This window comes from Corylus avellana, chromosome ca3, assembly GCF_901000735.1.
Source record: "Corylus avellana chromosome ca3, CavTom2PMs-1.0".
NCBI lineage: Eukaryota > Viridiplantae > Streptophyta > Magnoliopsida > Fagales > Betulaceae > Corylus > Corylus avellana.
The window spans coordinates 39161706-39182609 of record NC_081543.1 but is presented as its reverse complement, the minus strand read 5'-3'; the positions used below and the strand labels follow the sequence as shown (position 1 = coordinate 39182609).

At 35.6% G+C, this 20904-nt stretch overlaps 3 protein-coding genes and 1 pseudogene across 3 annotated transcripts; all 4 read right to left on the bottom strand.

Annotated features, from left to right (window-relative positions):
* Window positions 1–1302: 1302 nt before the first annotated feature.
* Window positions 1303–1755, bottom strand: LOC132174622 (heavy metal-associated isoprenylated plant protein 47-like). Its single transcript, XM_059586254.1, has 2 exons — window positions 1701–1755; window positions 1303–1586 (listed from the first exon to the last, which is right to left on the bottom strand). The coding sequence occupies exons 1-2, from the start codon at window positions 1753–1755 to the stop codon at window positions 1303–1305; spliced, it is 339 nt and encodes a 112-aa protein (XP_059442237.1).
* Window positions 1756–9862: 8107 nt separating this feature from the next.
* LOC132176605 (heavy metal-associated isoprenylated plant protein 47-like) lies at window positions 9863–10504 on the bottom strand. The gene is made up of 3 exons (XM_059588862.1): window positions 10475–10504; window positions 10305–10383; window positions 9863–10189 (listed from the first exon to the last, which is right to left on the bottom strand). The coding sequence occupies exons 1-3, from the start codon at window positions 10478–10480 to the stop codon at window positions 9894–9896; spliced, it is 381 nt and encodes a 126-aa protein (XP_059444845.1). The 5' UTR covers window positions 10481–10504; the 3' UTR covers window positions 9863–9893.
* Window positions 10505–17665: 7161 nt separating this feature from the next.
* LOC132174621 (heavy metal-associated isoprenylated plant protein 47-like) lies at window positions 17666–18132 on the bottom strand. The gene is made up of 2 exons (XM_059586253.1): window positions 18060–18132; window positions 17666–17934 (listed from the first exon to the last, which is right to left on the bottom strand). Exons 1-2 carry the CDS (start codon window positions 18130–18132, stop codon window positions 17666–17668), a joined length of 342 nt encoding a protein of 113 aa, XP_059442236.1.
* Window positions 18133–19651: 1519 nt separating this feature from the next.
* Window positions 19652–20406, bottom strand: LOC132174620 (glucan endo-1,3-beta-glucosidase 14-like; annotated as a pseudogene).
* Window positions 20407–20904: the final 498 nt, after the last annotated feature.

Below are 20904 nucleotides of genomic sequence, written 5' to 3'. Positions count from 1 at the left end.
ATATCACTATTTATATATATATATATATATATATATATATATATAAGAATATCGATATATATATATATATATATATATATATTAAATTTTTAGAGTCAAACTAATAATTAGTACGTGTAAAGTTCGAGTCCTCTTATACCTTCAATATTCATTCAAGGTTCCTTTCAAGCCATGTAAGTGAACATAGACGTTGGGTCTAAGGCTACAATTTTTCTTATATTTTCAATTTGAAGTCTCTGTCTCTTAAATTATTTTTTTCCTTGGCAAATAATATGTGCAATATAATCATTTATTTAGGCATGCGATTATGCCTTGACTCCGCCACTTGATGCATTGAGGGTGCCGTGCTTTCAATTTTTTTATTTTTTTTTTTGTAGGAAAAAAATATGTTTTTTTACCTACCCAGTACGCAAGACACGGCACCCCCAATTAGTCTAAGACGCTTAGACGCTCTCTCTCTGTTTCGTTCTTTCTATCTTAGACGAGTCGGACTTTATGCTCAAAGTAACTCCTTCTCTCTGACTCTCAGTCGCTTTTGTGTTAGATTTTTGTTCTAGTTTCTTTCTTTTACCTAGTTTTAATTTGAATTTTTCGATTTATTTTATCAGTTTCTTTAGGTTGTATGGTGGAGATTTATTTTATCAGTTTCACGACTTCGAAAAAAATGGAGGATAATTTTCTTGCAAATAGTTTAGTTCTATATATTGAAGCGAAAATTGTTGAGAGCTTCGATTTAGATTCGATACTTGATGATTTTGTGCTTCTAAGAGACCGTAAAGTGCAGTTCTAGACTTTTTTTTTTGTATTTATATCTTTTTGATATAGTGCCGACATGTTACATTTCTAATATATTAATTTGAGCACATATTTATGAATTTTTATAGATATTTCTTTGTGATGCATATATTGTGTAAATTACCAAATTTTTATGAGGGAAAAATTTTTTAGAACGCTAAAATAAATTTTAGCGGCACCCCAGTATGAATTGTCTGGTTCCGCTATTGCTTGAAAGTGATTATGTAATTTGTTGAGCCCATCGCTGAATCCAATAATTAATTCGCATATATACCAAGTTCGTCGGACCGTTGTTAATTTAGGTGTATTTCCAGCTGATTTGGGAGATCGAGCTGGAACCTCCTTGCAATAGTAAGCTCAAGGATACGTTTCAACAATATTCTAATCAATAAAGTACTAGCTAGCTAGAATCTAAAAACAGTAGCTTATAATTCATTATTTCAACCATTAATTGGCCAAAAGACGGCCAATCTAAAAAGAACAAGATTATTCAACGGTGGATCTGGATCACATGTTAGCACAGTTATTTGGATAGGGATCGTAGATGACTTGATGATAGTAGTTGGGAAATGGTTGATAATACGCAGGAAACTGTGAAAAGCTGACAACACTTGCTGAAGCATCCGTCGTCTCTTCTGGAGTATCTGCGTTTTCCATCACTTCAACGCTCAATATGGTGGCATAGCAAAGCTTCTTCCTTAGCGAGCGGGTCAAGTTCGCCGAGTCAACACCTTGCCCACTCACCACCAACTGATCCTTTTCTGACCCTTCGATTGCCACCGAGCTCACACCTGTTCCCAGAATAACATAACACATATTATAGTAAGCACCTAGCTCCATTATCCAGTACTCTACTTCTTAAAATTAACCCTATAAAAAAAAAAAAAAAAAAAAAAAATTAATACCATCTGTTGTTGCGGCAATCTTCATGGCCTTGGTTCTGCTTTTATCACTGTTCATTTGCACCTTGATAACTATTTTTTGCTGCTCCATAACATAAAAAAAAAAAAAAAAAGAAAAAAAAAAAAGCATATTATATATTTAATATTTAGTTTACTAAGCCATAAGCTTTAATTTGTTGCATGTTTTAATGTCTAGAAGTATAAATTAATTAAGTAAAATCAAAGTTTCACAATTCGCTTGTTGTATGCATTAATATTGTAGCAGGTGTAATGATTCTTACCTTCATGTTTTAGAAGAGGAATTAGAGGAACAAGAAAGCTAGAAGTGGCTTTTTCGTGGGAGAACTCTTGGGAGCTTGATCTGTGTGCATGGAGGAAAAAAAAATAATTCAAGGTTCATATTTATAGGCGTGGGATAAGATCGAGGAGGATTGATGGTTCTTGCTAATTGGGCGCCAGGGTGAGAAAATATATTTTACGCCTACCACAAGACTATTGACTTAAGGATGTATGGTGAACGCGTCTCACGTGTAGTTTTAAAATGAATGTTGAGATTGTAGGATTTGGGATGTATGATTTAAGTAATTAAGGATGCCTGGTCTAGAAATGATTTTTTTTTTTTTTTTTTTTTTTTTTTTATGTGTCCACACAAGGGAAGGAGAATGGGGGATTCGAACTAGTGACCTCTACTTCATTAGGCGTGATCCACAACTGATTGAACTACCCCTTTGGAACTTTAGAAATGAAATTAATGTTCGGTTATATTATGTACGTACATTAATTGTATTGTGGTCACATCTTGATTATTGTATGTCTTTCTATATTAATTTTAGAGGAATTAGCTCATATATATCATGATATATTACGTACAAGCTAGGGTCAGTATTGAGAGCTAAGACAGATCATCATGTTTTCCCCAAAATTAAAGAGAAATAAATCATAATATTTGATAAACGTCATAAATAGTTTTTGTTATTTTTTGTTGCCTCTATACCAATTAAGAAATTTCCCTAGTCTCTTTCTTGCATTGGAAGAAATGCTACCAATTTTTTACACAAACTCAAAACGAAATTAAAGGGTTCAAGTTGAGGAGTATGACCCGTTTGATTAAATAGGTTGGGTTAGGGTTGGCCAATATAGTTTTATACACATGCATCGACACAATCCAAACTTGACACACAACTTAATTGCTAGCTAGCAATTTTTAACATGATTCGTGAATCCAATATGAATCCAATATAAAATTAGAGGGTTGAGGTTGAGAGATTTAACCAATTTAATTAAATGAGTCGGATTAGTGTTAATCTATATAGTCTTATACTCATGTCTTGACACGAGCTAAATCCAACACGTTGACGAACATAAATTATCGGCCACCCCTAATTGGAAGTCAATTGCTAGCTTCTCTTGTTCAAATCTTGTTAATTTCTTTAAATTTCCCCATATAATAATCTTATTGCAACGCGTCTTTGTTCCCACTTCCCATTATAAATTCATTTTTATCCCACTCGTTCTTTGTTTTGATGTCATGAATCTTTGTCAGTAGTTAATTTGGCGATATTTGGAGTCTTTGTCAATTATTACTTGGGCATGGAGTTTATTCGAATTAAAAACATAGACAAATTAAACAACAAAAGCCTTTCTTATTCAACCTTCAACAGTTTCTAGAACGACTGAAACGTACACTTTGCAGTACTATATATAATAAATTAAATTAAAGAGACCCTTGATGCAACAGAGGCAGTCGGAGTCCCCTTGGGTTAAAAACAGACTGGATAATATTTATTGAATATATATGGCTCTCTAATTTCACCGCTCTAATTTGTTTCCATAGAAAATTAGTTTTTAGTCTTGTTATTAGAGACCAGATTTTGGTTGAAACAAAAGTGAAAAGACAAAAATACCTCTCAAATATAATTAATTGTGAGGGGAAGATGGAAAATTCTCTGGTGAACACTTTCCGCTTGATCTTGCTACTAATTGTATCAAGAATTAATGCATCATGACAAGATTAGGTTTGGTGATCAGTGGACCATGTATACTATATATGTATCATGCATGTATGAGTCCAATATTATTCTGGTCCTCGTACTTCCAGAAACTTGGACAATTTCAACGCAAACTAACGCCAATCCTTCAATATATTCTTATTTTGCTATACAAGTGGACATTTTCTATAAGTTTATAAGCACCGAAAATGTGAAATAAATAGTAAATTAAAAAGATGCAAATGGAAAAAGAGTGGACGCGTAATGCATGCGTTCATATGTGAAATATTTTGTTAATTCGTTGAAGATGCAGGGTGGGTTAGAAGTCTTCCTAGCTCCATCTCTCGCAAACACTAAGTACCCATCAAAGACTCAATTCAAATAGACAATTAAGTTTAATGCATGATTGGCCAAGTGGTCAGCAACTTAATTATTAAATAAATTAATAGTAAGGATGTACGGCATAGGTGCCTTAGGTTTTGTATAATTAGAAGACTTTTTCTTTTTTTTAGTTCGACTCCTTGGCTTTGTCTCCATTTATTTTTTAATTGTAAGCTTTCTTTTTTCTTTGCAAATACTTTCATTCGATCAACTGTTCTAGTACTTAACTTACAGTTTCTCACACACACACACACACCAGAAAATTACCCAACTAGATTGAATTTTATGGGTGACCAGTGACGATAGGGGGTGATCATGTACGTACAATGATTTTCATTTGGCATTTAGTTTTGTGATTATATATTTTAACCAATAATTAATGTGGCCTAGCACAAATCAGTCTTCTCATACATTTCGTCGATCGTTGACAGAAGATCTTTTTTTGTTCAAGTCCGACAAAGGGAAATTAATCAACCAATTTTGTGGGCTATAAACCTCACACGATCTCTCTCTCTCTCTCTCTCTCTCTCTTTGTTTGCCAGCATCGTTAAATGGGATCAATGCATGTGTTTATCTTGCAAGCCATTTGGGTAATTAATTTGCAGTCTCTTTATTAATTCAAAGAAAAAAAAATAAAAAATTTTGCAGTCTCTTTCAAGATTCTCAAAGATCTTGAGATAATTCTTTTATTAGATATTCCCTATTATTTGAGGATGTGGGAATATCTAAGAATGCTAGTTCGGATTAATTTTCACAAAACGTCATTATCCTCTTCTTTTTTTTATTTTTTATTTTTAATTTTTTTATGTGGGTTAGCAAGAAAAATAAATAAATAAATAAATAAAAACGTCATGCACAGAGTCGAGGACTCCCCACCAACTCGGAAAAGCAACAAATTAGCAGCCCTAACACTGATCGCTAAGTGCTGTATTTTTTGTAGGAAGCTAATGGGTATTCTAATCTAATTGATTTTTTTTTTTTTTTTTAATTAATGTTAGAAGCCCCAACTTATCTTAGGAAAAATAATTCAGAATCCTCTTGTGCTTTTTTGGATTTTGTATTTTTTGGAAAGGCCCAGCTTGGCAGCTTATATATGCAGTCTATATATTTGACATTATAAAGGCTTCTTATCAAAGGAGAGTATCTCTTTCTCCTCTCCTTGGCTTCTTATCATCACTACCCAGGTTTTTATTTCTTTCCCTTCGTTAATTTTTGCCAGCCACCAGCGGGCCACCCCTCCTCTTGTTAATTATATATTATTTAAAAATAAAATAAAAAATTAGGTTTTTAATTTTTTAGTTTTATATTTTTAATATATTTTTTTATTTTTTTATTAAAAGTGACATGTGTTATCATTTTATTGGTACTGATGTGACACACTAACGGAATCTATCAAGTGTTTTGATGGAGTTTGATTGTAGGGGTTAAATTGTTATTTTGACTTACCACAATGACGACTTCTAAATTATTTTTTATACCACAGAAAACAATTTGTAATTTAGACCAATTATAAAAATTAATTTTACCATTTTATACGTATATATACACTTGATGCGTAAAAACCAATGCAGCAATATCCCATTGAATGTAGAAGCCAATTCACTTGTTGGTTACATGATTTTCACCCTCTTCGATCTTCAACTGCTCCCTGGCATTTTGGAAGAAAAAGACAAAGACAAAGATAAAGATTTAAGTGATTCGGCTTTAAGAATTCAACTCTACATTTTGTCTTGATGAGACCGGATTGTTGTTGAGGTTTGTTAGTTGTTTGTGTTTGATTATTGAGTTGTAGTCTTGTAGACACTGCTTGAAATACATTAGTTTCTTTATTTGAAATACAGAGGCTTGGTTTTGAGATATGATGCCTTAGATAATATCTAAGGATGATGTCTAAGATGGTCATTTTGAAATTTCAAAACCCTTAAAGAGCCTTTTTAGGGTTAGAATAGGTATTTTCGGAGTTCTTGAGTGTTCGAGACAAGCTGTGATCAATCACATCCTTGTTACTTGTTAGGATACATTGGACTCAGCCAAGATAAATCTCAAGCTGTCATGATCGAACTTGCCTCAGCCTAGGATCGATACCTCAGCCATAATCAATTCTGCCCTATTCTAGCACCCCATTTTGTCAATTTTTGGGTTCTACGATAGGTGTTTGGTCTAATAAACCGTCTAACATTAGGGTTTTTCACAGAGAATATTGTTAAAAGTGTTTGAGGACAGTTCTCAATGTAATTTCTACGATCAATGTGAATAAAGCTCACATGGATATGGTTATCTTCTTTTTTATGGCATAATATTTTGGTATACGAAACATGCATATTTATTACTTGCATGAAAACCATTTGTAACAATGCGAACTTAACTTTATGAATATGAAATGTTGGAAATATACGAAACTTTGTTTAAGTATTTATCTTTGAATGCATGTAAAAGACTGAAAATAATTGTATCGTATGACATGAATTTTAGTCATGGGTTACCATTATACTCGCATAACCCCTATGGTCTAAATTTATGTTTATGTTTATATTTTTACCACTCGAATCTAATGTACCAACACCGGTACAGATGGTGGTCAAATTGGAACAGCAATGTCACTAGTTATGTGCGCTATCCGGGGTCGAAGCTGGGTGGCTAGTGTACGTAGGCCAAGCCCCCCCTCCCAATTCATTTTTTTTTTAAAAAAAAAAAAGCGTAAATATCAATTGGTCCTACTCATAAATTTTGTTTGGCCTCTACCAGAGAAGGCCAAGCCTGGGGCTAGTGACTTTGGGGCTTTAGGAGTAGCAATGTGGAGGAAGTTGTTAATGAAGGGTTTTGGGGGCTTGAACGAGGAGAAATGGGGAGAGGTTTTGGAGTGAGAGAGGAAGTGAGGGCATAATAAGGAGGTAGATGAAGAAGAATATGAGACTTGCAACAAATGCATGGCTTGGCCTGAAAGACTTGTGATTGGCCGAGTGGGACTGGCGTGAGATGTGTTAAGCGTTTAACTCAAGCAAATTGGGCATGTAACTCAAAGTAGGTGTTAGTCCAACTGAAGCAAGTAATCCACACTTCCCAAGACTGACGTGCAGCAGAGGAAGGCTCGAGATTATGAGCTGGCATCCACTATCTTAATTCCTGCGTTTTAAGTTTTGGTTCTTGGGTTTTGTTGAAGGCATGCACTAATACTTATAGGTTATGTTTGGCAAGAGGCCGGGCTGGCACTGTAGTGCCGTTCCAGCTACAGTGCCAGCCCGGCCTCTTGCCAAACATAGCCATAGTATAATGTAGTTTTTAGTTTATGAGAGAACATCAAAATAAATAAATTAAAAAGTAAAATCTTCAAATATAAATATATTTTAATATTTTGCGCCGCAATGGTAACGCAATAGACTGCAAATTATGCTTCATGAAGCGGTGATTACTACTTTAAATCTCTCCCTCTATTTCTTAGTGCAGACATGTGAAAATAAATAAATATTTTGCTTCGGCTCCTACCCATAAAAAGTCTTCGCTCTCTTCCAGATCAGACCCGGTGCAACTACTAGTTAATGGCTAATATTGTACTTATCAAGACATCGGTGTGCTATCCGGGTCGGACCCAATGGAACTAGTAGTTGATGGCCTCTCTCAAATACGCATAAACCTTCTTCTAAAGAGGTAGTTAAGGACCCGAATACAAGTGGGACATGATCTACTTATCATGCAGGCAGCAGGAAAAGATTTGGAAGAATCCTCGAACGTAATGATGGGGCTACACAAGAACACAAGATCTGACTCCAAAAAGAAAAAGTTGACTTGATCGATTCCGACGTCCAAGCTTTCAAATTGGGCCTCTTCCTCTGCAGCTAGCTTGGAAAGAGGAAGTCTGGCCCTTACAACACGCCCACGCACTTGATTATGATTACTACTTGACCATATGTTACGTAGAAATCCAAAAACAAAAGAAGAGAACGTTGGGGGGGGATTGAGACTTGAGAATGCTTAATATATAACATTTCTCAATATTCCTATTTTATTTTGCTCTTCTTTTTGTACAATAAATGTATCTTTTTCTTTTTATTTGTAATTAGTTTTTTTTTTCTTTCTTTATTTCTTTTGCAGTAATGGTTTGATTTAAAATGTGCTGATGTCTTTTATTAAAAAAAAATTTATATTTTTTATATTAATATTGAGTAGATGACAAGTTGTTTGGTAGAGAATTACGTCTTTTGTCCAATACTCTCCTCATCTAATATCTCTTTCTCATTATGTCGACCCTTCTCCCATCTCCCATCTCCCCTGTTTTTTGGACATTAGATTATAAGAATATCCTGAAAATATATAAGGCAAATTCAAAAAAAATTACATGACCTTAAAATCTTAAATCATTCAAGGTTCCTTTCAAACCATGTAAGTAAATATGGTCGACGTAAATGGTGGGTGTCTATACGGCTACGTACGTACATTTTTTTTCTTATATTTTCAACGTGAATTACTGTTTTATTCAAAGTCTCTGTCTCTTACACTAATGCTTTTTCCCTTTGTAAATATGTGCAATATAATTATATAGTTAAGCCTACGATTATGTATTGAAAGTGACTAATTTCTTCAGCCAATACCAGCAAAGCCCATCGATCACTGAATCCAATATTACATACAATATTATTGGCATTCCAAGTTCGTCGGACCAATATTGTTTTGGTGTATTTCTAGCTGATTTGGGAAAGCCAGAACCCGTGTACGTGGCTGCTATTAGCTAGATGTCGGAAATCATTTATCCCACCCATTTTATACTCTACGTTACGTTGTAAGTGTTTCACGTGACTTTCTTTTATTTTTTTTAAATGATTAAACAAATTAATCTAAACAATGAATTAACTAGAATCAGGGCTGACCCAACCGTTAGGCGAGTTGCCGGCGCCTAAAGCCCAAGATTTTTAAGGCAAAAAAAAAAAATTTAAGGCCCAAAATATTTTTTAATAAGGTCAAAAAAATTTGCATAAAGGCCCTCAACATGCTTTTTTAAGGCTCTCAACATGCTTTAAAAAATATATTATTATTTGTTTATAATATCAAGGCTCTTGAGGCCTTCAACATGCTTTAAAAAAACAAAATTATTTTTTTTATAATATGGAGGCCTTCTGCACAACGGCCACGAGGCTCTCAAGAGTCAATATGTTTTTTAAAAAAATAATATTATTTGTTTATAATATCGAGGCCCTCTATAAAATAAGAACGAAAAAAAAAAAATTGAGAATCCCACATACTTGTCTGTTGTGGTTATTTTGCAGAAATCCAACCCCTTACAAAAGGTTAAAATGTTCAACTTTTCACATTTTAAAAAAGTTAAAACGGTTATTTTGCAATCTACGAAAATATTGAAAGACAAAAATAATCCTACTTAATTTAAGTATAAAGAACAGAGAGTAAGGGCAAAATGGTAATTTTAGTTTCAAACAAAAAATCACCAAGTGCAGAATCAGTGCTTATTATGTAAAGATCTTCTGCAATATTAAAATAAATAATATTTAATTAATATTTAATTATTTTTTTTTTAAAAAAAAGGCCAAATTTTAAAGTTTTGTCTAAGACCCCAAATATATTGGGCCGCCCTGACTAGAATATAAGACAGTTGCTAAAACACTAGCTTATTTGTTATTTCAGCCATTGGCCGAAAGACCTTTAATCTAAAAACAACAAGAATATATATATATATATATATATATATATATATATATATATATATAACACGTACGCTCCAAGGTGACACTAGAAGCAACATATATAGTGCCCAAACTTAACAGAAACAAAGGTTGCTGGGGCCGGGGATTGATTGAAGGAGAGGGAAATCAACGTACGATCACAAGATGGAGCAGATATCTGCTGGATACTGATCGTAGACGGTTTCATAGTAGTTGGGACTTGGTTGATGTAATTGATAATACACTGGAAACTGTGGCAAGTGGCTAAAACTATGAACTTCCGGTTTTTTCTCCGGCTTTTCTTCCACTTTTTCCTTCACTTCTTCGACGCTCAATATGGTGGCATAACAAAGCTTCTTCCTTAGCGAGCGGGTCAAGTTAGCCGGGTCAACACCTTCGCCACTCACCACCAACTGATCGTTTTCTGACCCTTGTTTTGCCACCGAGCTCACACCTGCAAAATAGAATAAACATATATTTTATAAGTACCTAGCTCGATCGAGTACTCTACATCTTAAAATCAACTCGATTAAAAATTATATATATATTGAGTTTGATGGGAAGTATACCATCTGCTGTTACGGCAATCTTCATGGCCTTGGTTCTGCATTTTTCACAGCTCATTTGCACCTTGATAACTATTTTTTGCTGCACGATATAAGATAAAAAGACAGTGTAATTATGGGATCAAATTTGAGAAATCACTTGTACTATTGAGTTCTTGGTGTAAAAAATTTACCTTCATGTTTTAGAGGAAGCAATAATTAAGCAGGAAGCAGCGGTTTTCGTATGGAGAAAAATAAATGGAAGGTCCATTTGTAGGCGTGGGATAAGAGGATCGGAGGATGCATGATTCTTGGCTGGGCTCCAGTTTTCCCAGAAAGTTGATTTTACGCGGACAGCAAAACTATATTTAATTATTTATTGACTGGGGATGTCGTGTGAGTCACGCGTACTTTCAAAAAGGAGGAATTTAGATGAATGGTTAAGATTGTAGGATTAGGTAAGGATGCCTGTTCAAGATATTTACTTGTAAAAAGATTATTGACGCGCGACTATCTTGTTGATTGCAAATAGAGGGAATCCTCCAACGTAATATATCTTCAACAATCGTGGCAAGGTATTGTCAATTATTGTACGGAAACCATGAAGAGGGATTGAAATCCCAGCAATTTGTGCAGTGAGAGAGCACATATATATATATATATATATATATATATATATATATGTGTGTGTGTGTGTGTGTTGGAGAAGTATCCACATTGAAGAGTCCTACGTTAAAGCAAGATAACAATCTGCAACTAGATTCAAATATTGAATAATATTATTAATTTGAATATTTACATAAGCTTATCATAGCTAAGTGTTATTGTTCATCAAAAACACTATTGTAATTATCTTGTCTAATTGAATACGTTATATATACAAGTGCATTTACCCGTGTTTGATAACGCAACAACAATTCATATTATCAGACTTTATATGGTATCAGATCTAGCGTTATTGATTTATGTCTCTTGATCTTTTTTTTTTTATTATTTTTTTTTTTTATGGCTACTCAAACCTCAACTCTTATTACCTTCACCAACTTCAATCCGGTCAAATTGACCAAAGATAACTACCCACTATGGCTGCCCCAAATTTTTCCTCACCTCAAAGGGGGAACGTCTATGGATATGTGGATGGCTCAATTTACCTTATGTGTTTAAATAAAATTTTGAACTGTCTAATCACTTATTTATGTATAAGTTGGTTCTATGCACATGGGCTCTCACATGCGTGTGCTACCCAAATATCTAGATTACTGGAGTTTGGAGATTTGAAAATATCTGGTACCATATTGGAAATATAAAAAGCCTACTTAGAGTGTGTGGTTATAAAGATATTCATGAGTTTTAAGTCTTACATATATTACTTACATACTAGGTAAAACTGAACTTCATAAATAATTTTTTTGGATACTCTAAATTAACTAATCCTTACAAATATGGCTAACACTTTTTTCTATATTGTTACAAATGTTGTGAAGGTTCTTACCCAATTCATTTATAATGATATACAACCAAATGATCATCTTCCAACTTGCTTCAACAATTGCAACACATTCCACATACCTAGCTAGTAGAGAGAGTCACAATCTAGCTGGTGATGTTGATAGTAGAAGTACTACTCTTGGGTGTACGTGTATATACTTTTAGTTGTAGATCAATATTGCCAATGACTCAGGCTTTGAACTTTCTCCATGTGTGCTCGCTCCTGCACTCTTTGTTTTATTAGCTTAAATAATTAAATTTTTAATTTTTATTATAAAAATGATTTAAACTAGAATAATAATCAACGTTACAATTTATCCATCATTTCAATTAAACTATTAAAGTAATCCACTACTTTATTCCTTATTTTAATTAAAATAGTTCATAAATAAAAATTTTAAAAAGTGAATTTAACTTTTCTTTGAAGTAACTTAAGCTCTTAGAGCATTTCCAGCAAGGATTTTCATTTTAACTACTTAAAATATAATTTTTTTTTTTTTTAATTTTTTTTTTCATTTGAGCTACTAGTTTTTTACTAAACACTCAAACAAAACATTTATTTTAATTATATACTCTAATTAAATATTATTTTTTAGTATTATTTTATTATTTTTATCAATTCCTTATCTTCCCCATAAAGAGAGAGGGGAGAAAGAAAAGATTAAAAAAATAGAAAGAAAGAAAATATAATTAAATATTACTTACAAGTTGTTACAGTAAATAAAAGTTTACTTTAACAATTGTAGGGAACACTTCTATTTTACAAAGACGGCTTGAGCAAGAAAATAAGGCATATATAATAACTAAATTCAGCTAAAAAAACTAGTTTATGCTCATAGGAAGTTGATTTAACATGAAGGAATTTTTTTTTTCTCTCTCTCTCTCTCTCTCTCTCAAAGAAAAACTTTGTTCTCTCTTATCCAGAAAAAAGCTCTATGGCTAGGGAGGAGGGAATCACGGCTCCCTCCTCCCAACCATTTCCCCTACTTCTCCCTTCCTTTTTCCCTCTCCCCTTCTTGCTACCGCCTCTTCGGAGGTTTTATCCGCCTCTTCAAAGGCTTTATCTGCCTCCTCGGAGGTTTTATCCACTGAGGAGGCTTTATCTACCTCTTCGGAGGTCCAATCTTTGACCAATATTACCATCAGCTCTTTTTTCATCGCTAGACACCCGGCTTCAACATCTTATAGTGGTCCTCTGCCCTTGATCTACAAACTTTGTGAAGTTTTAGGATTGGATTTTTTCAAAATTATATCTGTAGATTTCAGAAAGTCACACCAAAAAACGCGCCACTCCACCCGGAACTTGGGCCACCCAGCTTTTAGCCGCCACCATCCATGCCAACATCCATCCCCCACGCGCCCGAGAGTGGATCTCACTCTCTGGCGCGTGTTGCGCCCTTAATTGGCAGCATGTGTGGCATTTTTTTGCCCCTCCTCACTGCCGCCAGTCGTTTCTGGTGTTCCCCAACAACCTCTTGGCAAGCTTCACTGGCATGTGTCCCTCACATGCATCCTGGAGCTCTTCCAAGCCTCAGCCTCCGCTTCTGATGCTGCTTTTTTTTGTCTTAGATTTTTCCTGCTTTTTGTCATTTATTTTCATTATGTTCTGTTGTTGTCTAAGTTTCTGTTAAACCCGAACTATTTGGGCTTCAGACCTTTGGTCTGTGTTGGAGATCCTTTTTCCATTATTCTTATTCTTCTTAGTCTATTCAGTTTCCTCTGAAGTTGGACTAGTCTAAGATGTCATCTCTTAGTCCGTTCGTCTTCTTTAGAAGTCAGATTAGTTCTAAGTTTATAGGGGTTCTTTTATTCCTGATGGTTTTATCCATCAAAATGGGTCGCGATTGTCAAAAGCTACATTCCCAAGTGACTTTTGCCTAGCTTCTGGATCTTGTTTGGGACTTTGAAGTGCCCGTCTCTTCTGGTTGGGGTTTTTTTTTTTTTTTAAACTTGTAACTCGTTTTGTTGTTGAATGAAGATGTACTCAAAAATAATAATTTTTTTAAAAAAGAACGAATTTCACTTGTTGGGCTCGTTCTTTTTGCAGTTACTTTCTAGAACCCAAACAATGATTTCTAATTAAGTCACTTTAAAATATATATGTAACAGACCTGAAGATTTCTTGTTATTAGACTACTCATCATCATCACTAAATAGAAAAACATTAATATAGAGCTACTTATATATATTACAGAAAGTTAATGATTAAAGGACCAACTTTTACAAAGCAAATGAATCCGGCCACACCTCTCTTTTTTTTTTAAAAAAAAAAAAGTTATGGTACGTACATTCTAAGAAAAAATGCGTCCTCGGCAACAGTACTCTTAAGTAATCATACCCAAGAATGTTCTAGGAACAAACTAAGCAAACAAATTAAACTTAATTAGGATATATATAATTAACATGTCAGTCCTGGTGGCTGGTTGACAACAATGACAAGTCAGACAAGGGCCCACACTGTTGTTGACTTCTGTAGACACGTGCAACAAGTGTTCATAGTTACCACTTCCCCGTTTCCTTCGTTTGATTTTTTTTTTTTAAAGAAAAAGTGTTCATAGTTATTTATGTGCAGTGAACATGAGAATGATTTGGAATCCTCCATATATCGTACGTGGACCAAACAGTACTTGTTCGACATGATCCAACGCCCAAAACAGAAAGTAGACATGATCATCTAAAGTCCAAGATTTCAAACTACTGCATGTACCATGATCTTCCAGTACTCTCGCATATTTATATATACACTGAAAAGCTTCATTTTTAACATTTATTCAATGTTAAAAATACCATCGTCTAGTCCCCAAGGGTAGCTCAATTAGCTGAGGATCATGCTTCATGAAGCGGAGGTCATTAGTTCGAATTTCTATCCCGCTCTTATACATGTGGACATGTCAAATATGTTAAATATATTGGATAATATATTAGAAGCGGAAGAAAGAGAGAGAAGAGAGAGAGAGCGAAAGCATACAATGGACTACATTGTATTGACTCTTATATTAATAATGAATACAGAGGCCTCTATTTATAGAGAGGCAAGTAACCTAATAGATTAAGGAAAGGTAAACCTAGTAGAATAAGGAAAGGTAAACCTAGTAGAATAAGAAAAGGTAAACCTAGTAGACTAATAATACCTAAAGAAGTAAATAACAAATAATATTCTTAACATCCCCCCTCAAACTCAATGTGTAAACTTGAGTTTGGATAAACGAAAAGGGAAAGAAAAAGGAATTCGCCGAAAAAAAAAACTGCTTGTGCCGAAACAATTGCCGAAGTAACACCATAAAAGTTGTTAGAGACCGGTGGATTCTGCCTGAATTTGAGCAATGCATTTAAGCTGGAGCTTGGTTCACTTGGTAGTAATTTGACTTGAAAACCATTTACTACTAATGAAGAAGCTTGCCTAGTCGACTGAGAAAAGCAAGGCCGGTTAAAAGGGGCTTGTTTGGCCCGTAACCCTTGGACCGTCTCGCCTGATTGGCTGAGCTAAAGTCTGACCCAAAAATTCTAGCTAGTAGACCGTCTCGCCTGGTCAGCTGAGATAAGCAGGGCCGGTTGAAGAGGCTAATCATGCCTGAAACCCTTGGACTGTCTCACCTTGTCGGCTGAAGTAAAGTCTAATTCATCTAACTAGTAGATCGTCTCGCTTGGTCGGCTGAGCTAAGTAAGGAGAAAAATGGCCGGTTGAAGAGGCTATTCCTGCCTAAAACCCTTGGACCGTTGAAAGGTCTGACCAAAAAAAAAATTCTCACTAGTAATGGATCAATGGCCTAGAAGAGGCTGCAGTGACCGGTGATGGCGGCATTTGACAAGGCATAAGTGGGCCGGTTGAAAGAGGCTTCTTTGGCCCGAAAACCCATGGACCTGAGGAAAGATTGCTCTGACCTGAGAGTGTCTACCGCAAGAAGAATGAACCGGATTGAACTGCGCCAAAGAAAAGGCTATGGAACCGAATTGAACAAGCATGAACCAAGTTGAACCACATAAAACAAACGCCTAAATTTGGAGAATAATATTGTTTTCTGCCATATAGAGATGCCAAAAGCAAAAATAGACCACAAATTTGAAATCAGGACGAAAAATTGAGTAGAAAACACCTGGTCAACTTTTTCAGTGGTCAAAGTCAACGGTCAATAGTCAAAGTCAATGCTACAAAAGTCAACCATGTCAAGGTGCTGACGTGGCAGATCGGGCTGACGTGTCATAAGGCTGACGTGTGCATAGAGCTGACGTGTCATTGATGACGTGGCAATTAGGGCTGATGTGGCAGTCCTGATGTGGCACACAGGGCTGACGTGGACCTGATGACGTGGCTAGGGCTGACGTGGCATGTTGAAGAGGTGGCGCGTGTGGAGCACGCGCGGATTATTTGACTACGCCTAGGCGCGTAAATCTGACGCGCTAATTTTCTAGAGGCGCGTGAGGGCGCGTTCTAGCGTTTCTGGAGAAGCGGTCGCCTATTCTGGAATCTCCGGAAGAGGATCTATCTAATGGTAGCCGGAATAAAAATGAATGGACCTCTGTGGCGGGGCGGCGGTGGTGGTACAACCGGAACTTGAGGCGGCGCGTGGAGGCACGTCCCATAACCTTTAGCGGCGTTCTGGACGGAATTGAGTCTACCGGCTGAAGATCTATGGAATGGCACCGCAACCTGTCTAATCCACCGGACGTGGCGGCATGTGAACAAATCGACAGCACCTTTGGGCGGTGATGAGGCTGTGTGCGGCGGCTATAGATTGAGCGGCTCCAGATTTATAGGCTAGCACGATTTTGAGACTATAGGCAGCAGAAAATTTGGCGGCGCGTGATGTAAGGCGACGAGATTGAAATTCTTCAAAAGAAAAAAAAAATGCCAGAAAAGACGTTTATTGAAGGCCACAGAAACTTGGCTTTGATACCATGTTAAATATATTGGATAATATATTAGAAGCGGAAGAAAGAGAGAGAAGAGAGAGAGAGCGAAAGCATACAATGGACTACATTGTATTGACTCTTATATTAATAATGAATACAGAGGCCTCTATTTATAGAGAGGCAAGTAACCTAATAGATTAAGGAAAGGTAAACCTAGTAGAATAAGGAAAGGTAAACCTAGTAGAATAAGAAAAGGTAAACCTAGTAGACTAATAATACCTAAAGAAGTAAATAACAAATAATATTCTTAACAAATAATAATAATAATAATAATACCAACACAAATGAAATTTAACTCTCTCATTGTGCCGACCCATCTCCCATCTCCCATCTCCCCTGTTGTGGTATTTGGGGAAATTAGAAAATCTTACGTTCACCGGAGTCCTATAAAAACATTGATAGTTACATTCCCAAAAATTCAAACTGTTGGATATTGGATTATAAGAATATATATATATATATACATAATTAAATGTACCTTTCAAGCCATGTAAGTGAATATATATGGACGATCTTATGTTTTTATTTTTTATTTATTTATTTATTTTTGTTGTTGCAAATATGTGCAATATAATTAATTATTTAGGCCAGAGATTATGCCTTGAAAGTGATATACTTAATTTGTTGAACCCATCCCTGAATCGAACAATGGCATTCCAAGTTCGTCGGACCATGTAATAATTCTAGCTATATAGCTGGTTTGAGAGATCGATCGAGCTGGAACCTCCTTGTACGTGGCTATTTAAACACAACGAAATTACAATAGCCAACAATATTATTCTAAACAATATAATGAACCAGAAATAAGCTAAAACAGTAGCTTATTTGTTATTATTTCAGGCATTGGCCAAAAGACCAATCTAAAAAGGAACAAGAATATTCAAATTAATTAACACGCTCCAAGGTGAGTGCACAAAACTCAACAGAAACAAATTAAGGTTTTGGGAAGGGGTACTTGCAAATAATCAGAAATTGTCAACGATCGATCACATGATGGAGCAGTTATTTTCGTGGACAACTTCATAGTACTTGGGAAACGGTTGATATGGTTGGTAATACGCTGGAAACTGTGAAATATTGCTCAAACTTGCTGAAGAGGCCGTTCCTGCGTTTGCCTTCACTTCTTCCACGCTCAATATTGCCGCATAGCAAAGTTTCCTCCTTAGCGAGCGGGTCAAGTTAACCGAGTCAATATCTTCCCCACTCACCACCAACTCATCTTTTTCTGGCCCTTGTATTGCCACCGAGCTCACACCTGTTCGTAGAATAAACATATTTATATATGTGCACCTTGCTCGACTACTATACTTTTTAAGATTAACAAACCCTTTTTTTTTTTTTTTTTCTAAAAAAAGTATTGAGTTTGATGCTTGTAGGTACCATATGCTGCTGCGGCAATCTTCATGGCCCTGGTTCTGCGTCTATCATTGTTCATTTGCACCTTGATAACCATTTTTTGCTGCTCCATAAGGATCATAACATAAAAAAAATTAAAATTAAGAAATTTTTTTTTAAAAAAAATACTATTTAGTTTACTAAGCCCAAAACTTTAATTTGTTGCATGTTTTCTAGGCCTATAAAGTAATTCGCTTGTGTTGCATGCTTGCATTGTAGGTGTAATATTAATGATCATCAGGCTTACCTTCATGTTTTAGAAGAGGAAGAGGAACAAGAAAGAAGCGGCTTTTTCTTGGAAGAACTCTTGGGAGCTTGATCTGCATGTGTGCATGGAGAAAAAAAGAAGAAGCCAAATTCAAGGTTCATTTATAGGCGTGGGCTAAGAGGAGGATGGTTGTTGCTTGGGTGCCAGGGCTCCAGAAAATATATTTTAAGCGGACCACAAAACATGTTGACTACGAACGTTGGTGAACACATCTGACGATCGAGTACTTTTAAAATGGAGGAAGATGAATGGCTAAGATTGTAGGGTCTGGAATGTATTGTAAGATTTAAGTAATTATGGATGGCTGTTCTAGAAATGTTAGGTTATATATTATGTACATTGTATTAATATTGCATGTGCTCACATATTGATTATTGAATGCCTTTCTAGATTAATTTTAGAGGAAAAAGGACCAGCTCACATCATATGCTACAAGCTAGCTAGGGTCAGTATTGAGAGCGAAGCCCGATCATGATGTTTCTCCCAATTCTGGTAATAACCATTAACCATCCTCAAGGGCCGTCAATGTATGTAGGGTTGTTAATTTTTGACACAATTTGTAAATATAACACAAACTTAATACAAGAAGTTTGATTCGTTTATTTAAATGGGTCAGATTAAGGTTGATTTATATAGTTTTATATCCATGCATCGACACAGCCCAAACCCAACACACAATATAATAGCTAACAATTTGAAGTTAATGTGACTCATTAACCCGATATAAACCCATTTAATTAAATAGGTTGAGTTATTATTGACTTATATTGCCTTAGACACATGCCTTGACACGATTTAAATCCAACACGCGAACACAAATAACCACCCCTAATTAGAAGTCAACTGCTTATCTTGTTGAAGTCTTGTTTTGTTTTAAATTTCCCCGTATATATATAGTAATCTTATAATTGCAACTAGCTGGAGATCTAGAATGATATTCCAGCATATAATTAATTATATACTTGGAGACTCTCTTATTCATCTCTCTAATATTAACAACAGGCGGGCGTGCGTTGAACAAAAGTTTGGATCAGGATCCCCCAATAGTTGGGGAATTGTCCACCAAATTTTTTGTAAATCCTGACCATCTAATGTTATCCAACAGCCACCAATTTGTCACATGTCCTATTACAAATAAATAATAAAATATTATTTATCTTTTAAAAAGAAAATGTAAAATAAAATAATAAAAAATAAAAATAAAATAATTAAAAAAATATGGGGTGGCTGGATAGGGGGTGGCCGGCCACCCCAACCACCCCCCGGCCCTAGGGGTGGTTCGGCTACCCCTAGGCCAAACCCAAAAGTTTTAATTTTGGATCACTCCTTTTTCTGGTGCCGGAGCGCTGGGAGAAGATGGATTACAAGGAGGCAATGTGAAACCGAAAGGCGTATTCGCTGGATCCATAACCGAAGGCATCTCTAGAGCCAAAGGGATGGTCAAAGATGGTGGAGAAGCTATTTGGGAAAGTGGGGGATGCGGTTTTTTGGCTATATTTTGGCAGGGACAGAGTAGGCAACGAACGAGAGCTTCCTGCTCGCGGACTTTTTCTCTTTTGGACTGAAGGCCAACACATTGATATTTTTTAGCTCAAAAAATCCAAGCTTTACGATGGACTCTGAGTGAGAAGACACTAAGCTCACACTTTCATCTGACAATGGAGAGAAATTTGGAGGTGGGTTCACTGAGTAAATTGAGTTGGTATTCTGCAGAAAGTCTAGCAGAGGTTTAATAACTATCTCAGCCAAATCATCTCTGTAAAAAGCAGAGTATGGGTGCAAGCAGTTGGAAGAGAAAGCAGCAGACACTTTGATTTCTTTCTCGAAACCCCACCTTGTAAGAGAGTGATAAATGTTCTTGAGAGATGGGAGGACCAAATCCAACTTGTGCTCTTGGCCTTTGCCGCAAAGCACAGTGTTACCCGCAACAATGGTGGTGATTTTGGCGGCCAGGTAGTGAGATAAAACATGGGTCCTGAGCCAAGTTTCAGTCATTAAAACACTGCTTGAGACCTCATTGAGGTTTTCAGCACCCACAGAAACTGGTATTGGAAGAACAGAGTGAGTATACAAAAATTAAAACTTTTGGGTTTAGCCACCCCCTAGGGGTGGCTTCATGGCTGAGCTTGGGGTGGCCAGCCACCCTCTATATTTTTTAATAATTTTATTTTTATTTTTTTATTATTTTATTTTACATTTTCTTTTTAAAAGATAAATTTTATTATTTATTTGTAATGGGACATATGGCGGGTTGATGGTTGATGGATAACATTGAATGGTCAAGATTTACAAAAAACCTGGTAGGCAATTCGAATTTTCCCAACTATTGCTGAGGATTTTGATCCCAGAAGTTTAGTAGTAAATGCATTAGAGAAGTGCTAGAGAGTCAAACAAATAAACCCAAAAAAATTTTCAAACTGACGTGGCAAGGGTTTTTAAATTAAAAAAATGTAATTATCTTTTTCTTGTCTACCACTCACGGTCTGCCACACCAATTTGAAAATTTTTTTTGAATTCATTTATTTGGCTCCCTAATACTTCTCAACGCGTTAATCTTTCCAT

Bases quoted from the DNA above. Each gene is read 5' to 3' on its own strand.
- LOC132174621 (XM_059586253.1), bottom strand. From the start codon at position 18,132: ATGGTTATCAAGGTGCAAATGAACAATGATAGACGCAGAACCAGGGCC. The intron at 17,935-18,059 runs GTACCTACAAGC...TTCTACGAACAG, and splicing joins GATTGCCGCAGCAGCATATG to GTGTGAGCTCGGTGGCAATA.
- LOC132176605 (XM_059588862.1), bottom strand. The intron at 10,190-10,304 runs GTATACTTCCCA...TCTATTTTGCAG, and splicing joins GATTGCCGTAACAGCAGATG to GTGTGAGCTCGGTGGCAAAA.
- LOC132174622 (XM_059586254.1), bottom strand. From the start codon at position 1,755: ATGAACAGTGATAAAAGCAGAACCAAGGCCATGAAGATTGCCGCAACA. The intron at 1,587-1,700 runs GTATTAATTTTT...TTCTGGGAACAG, and splicing joins GATTGCCGCAACAACAGATG to GTGTGAGCTCGGTGGCAATC.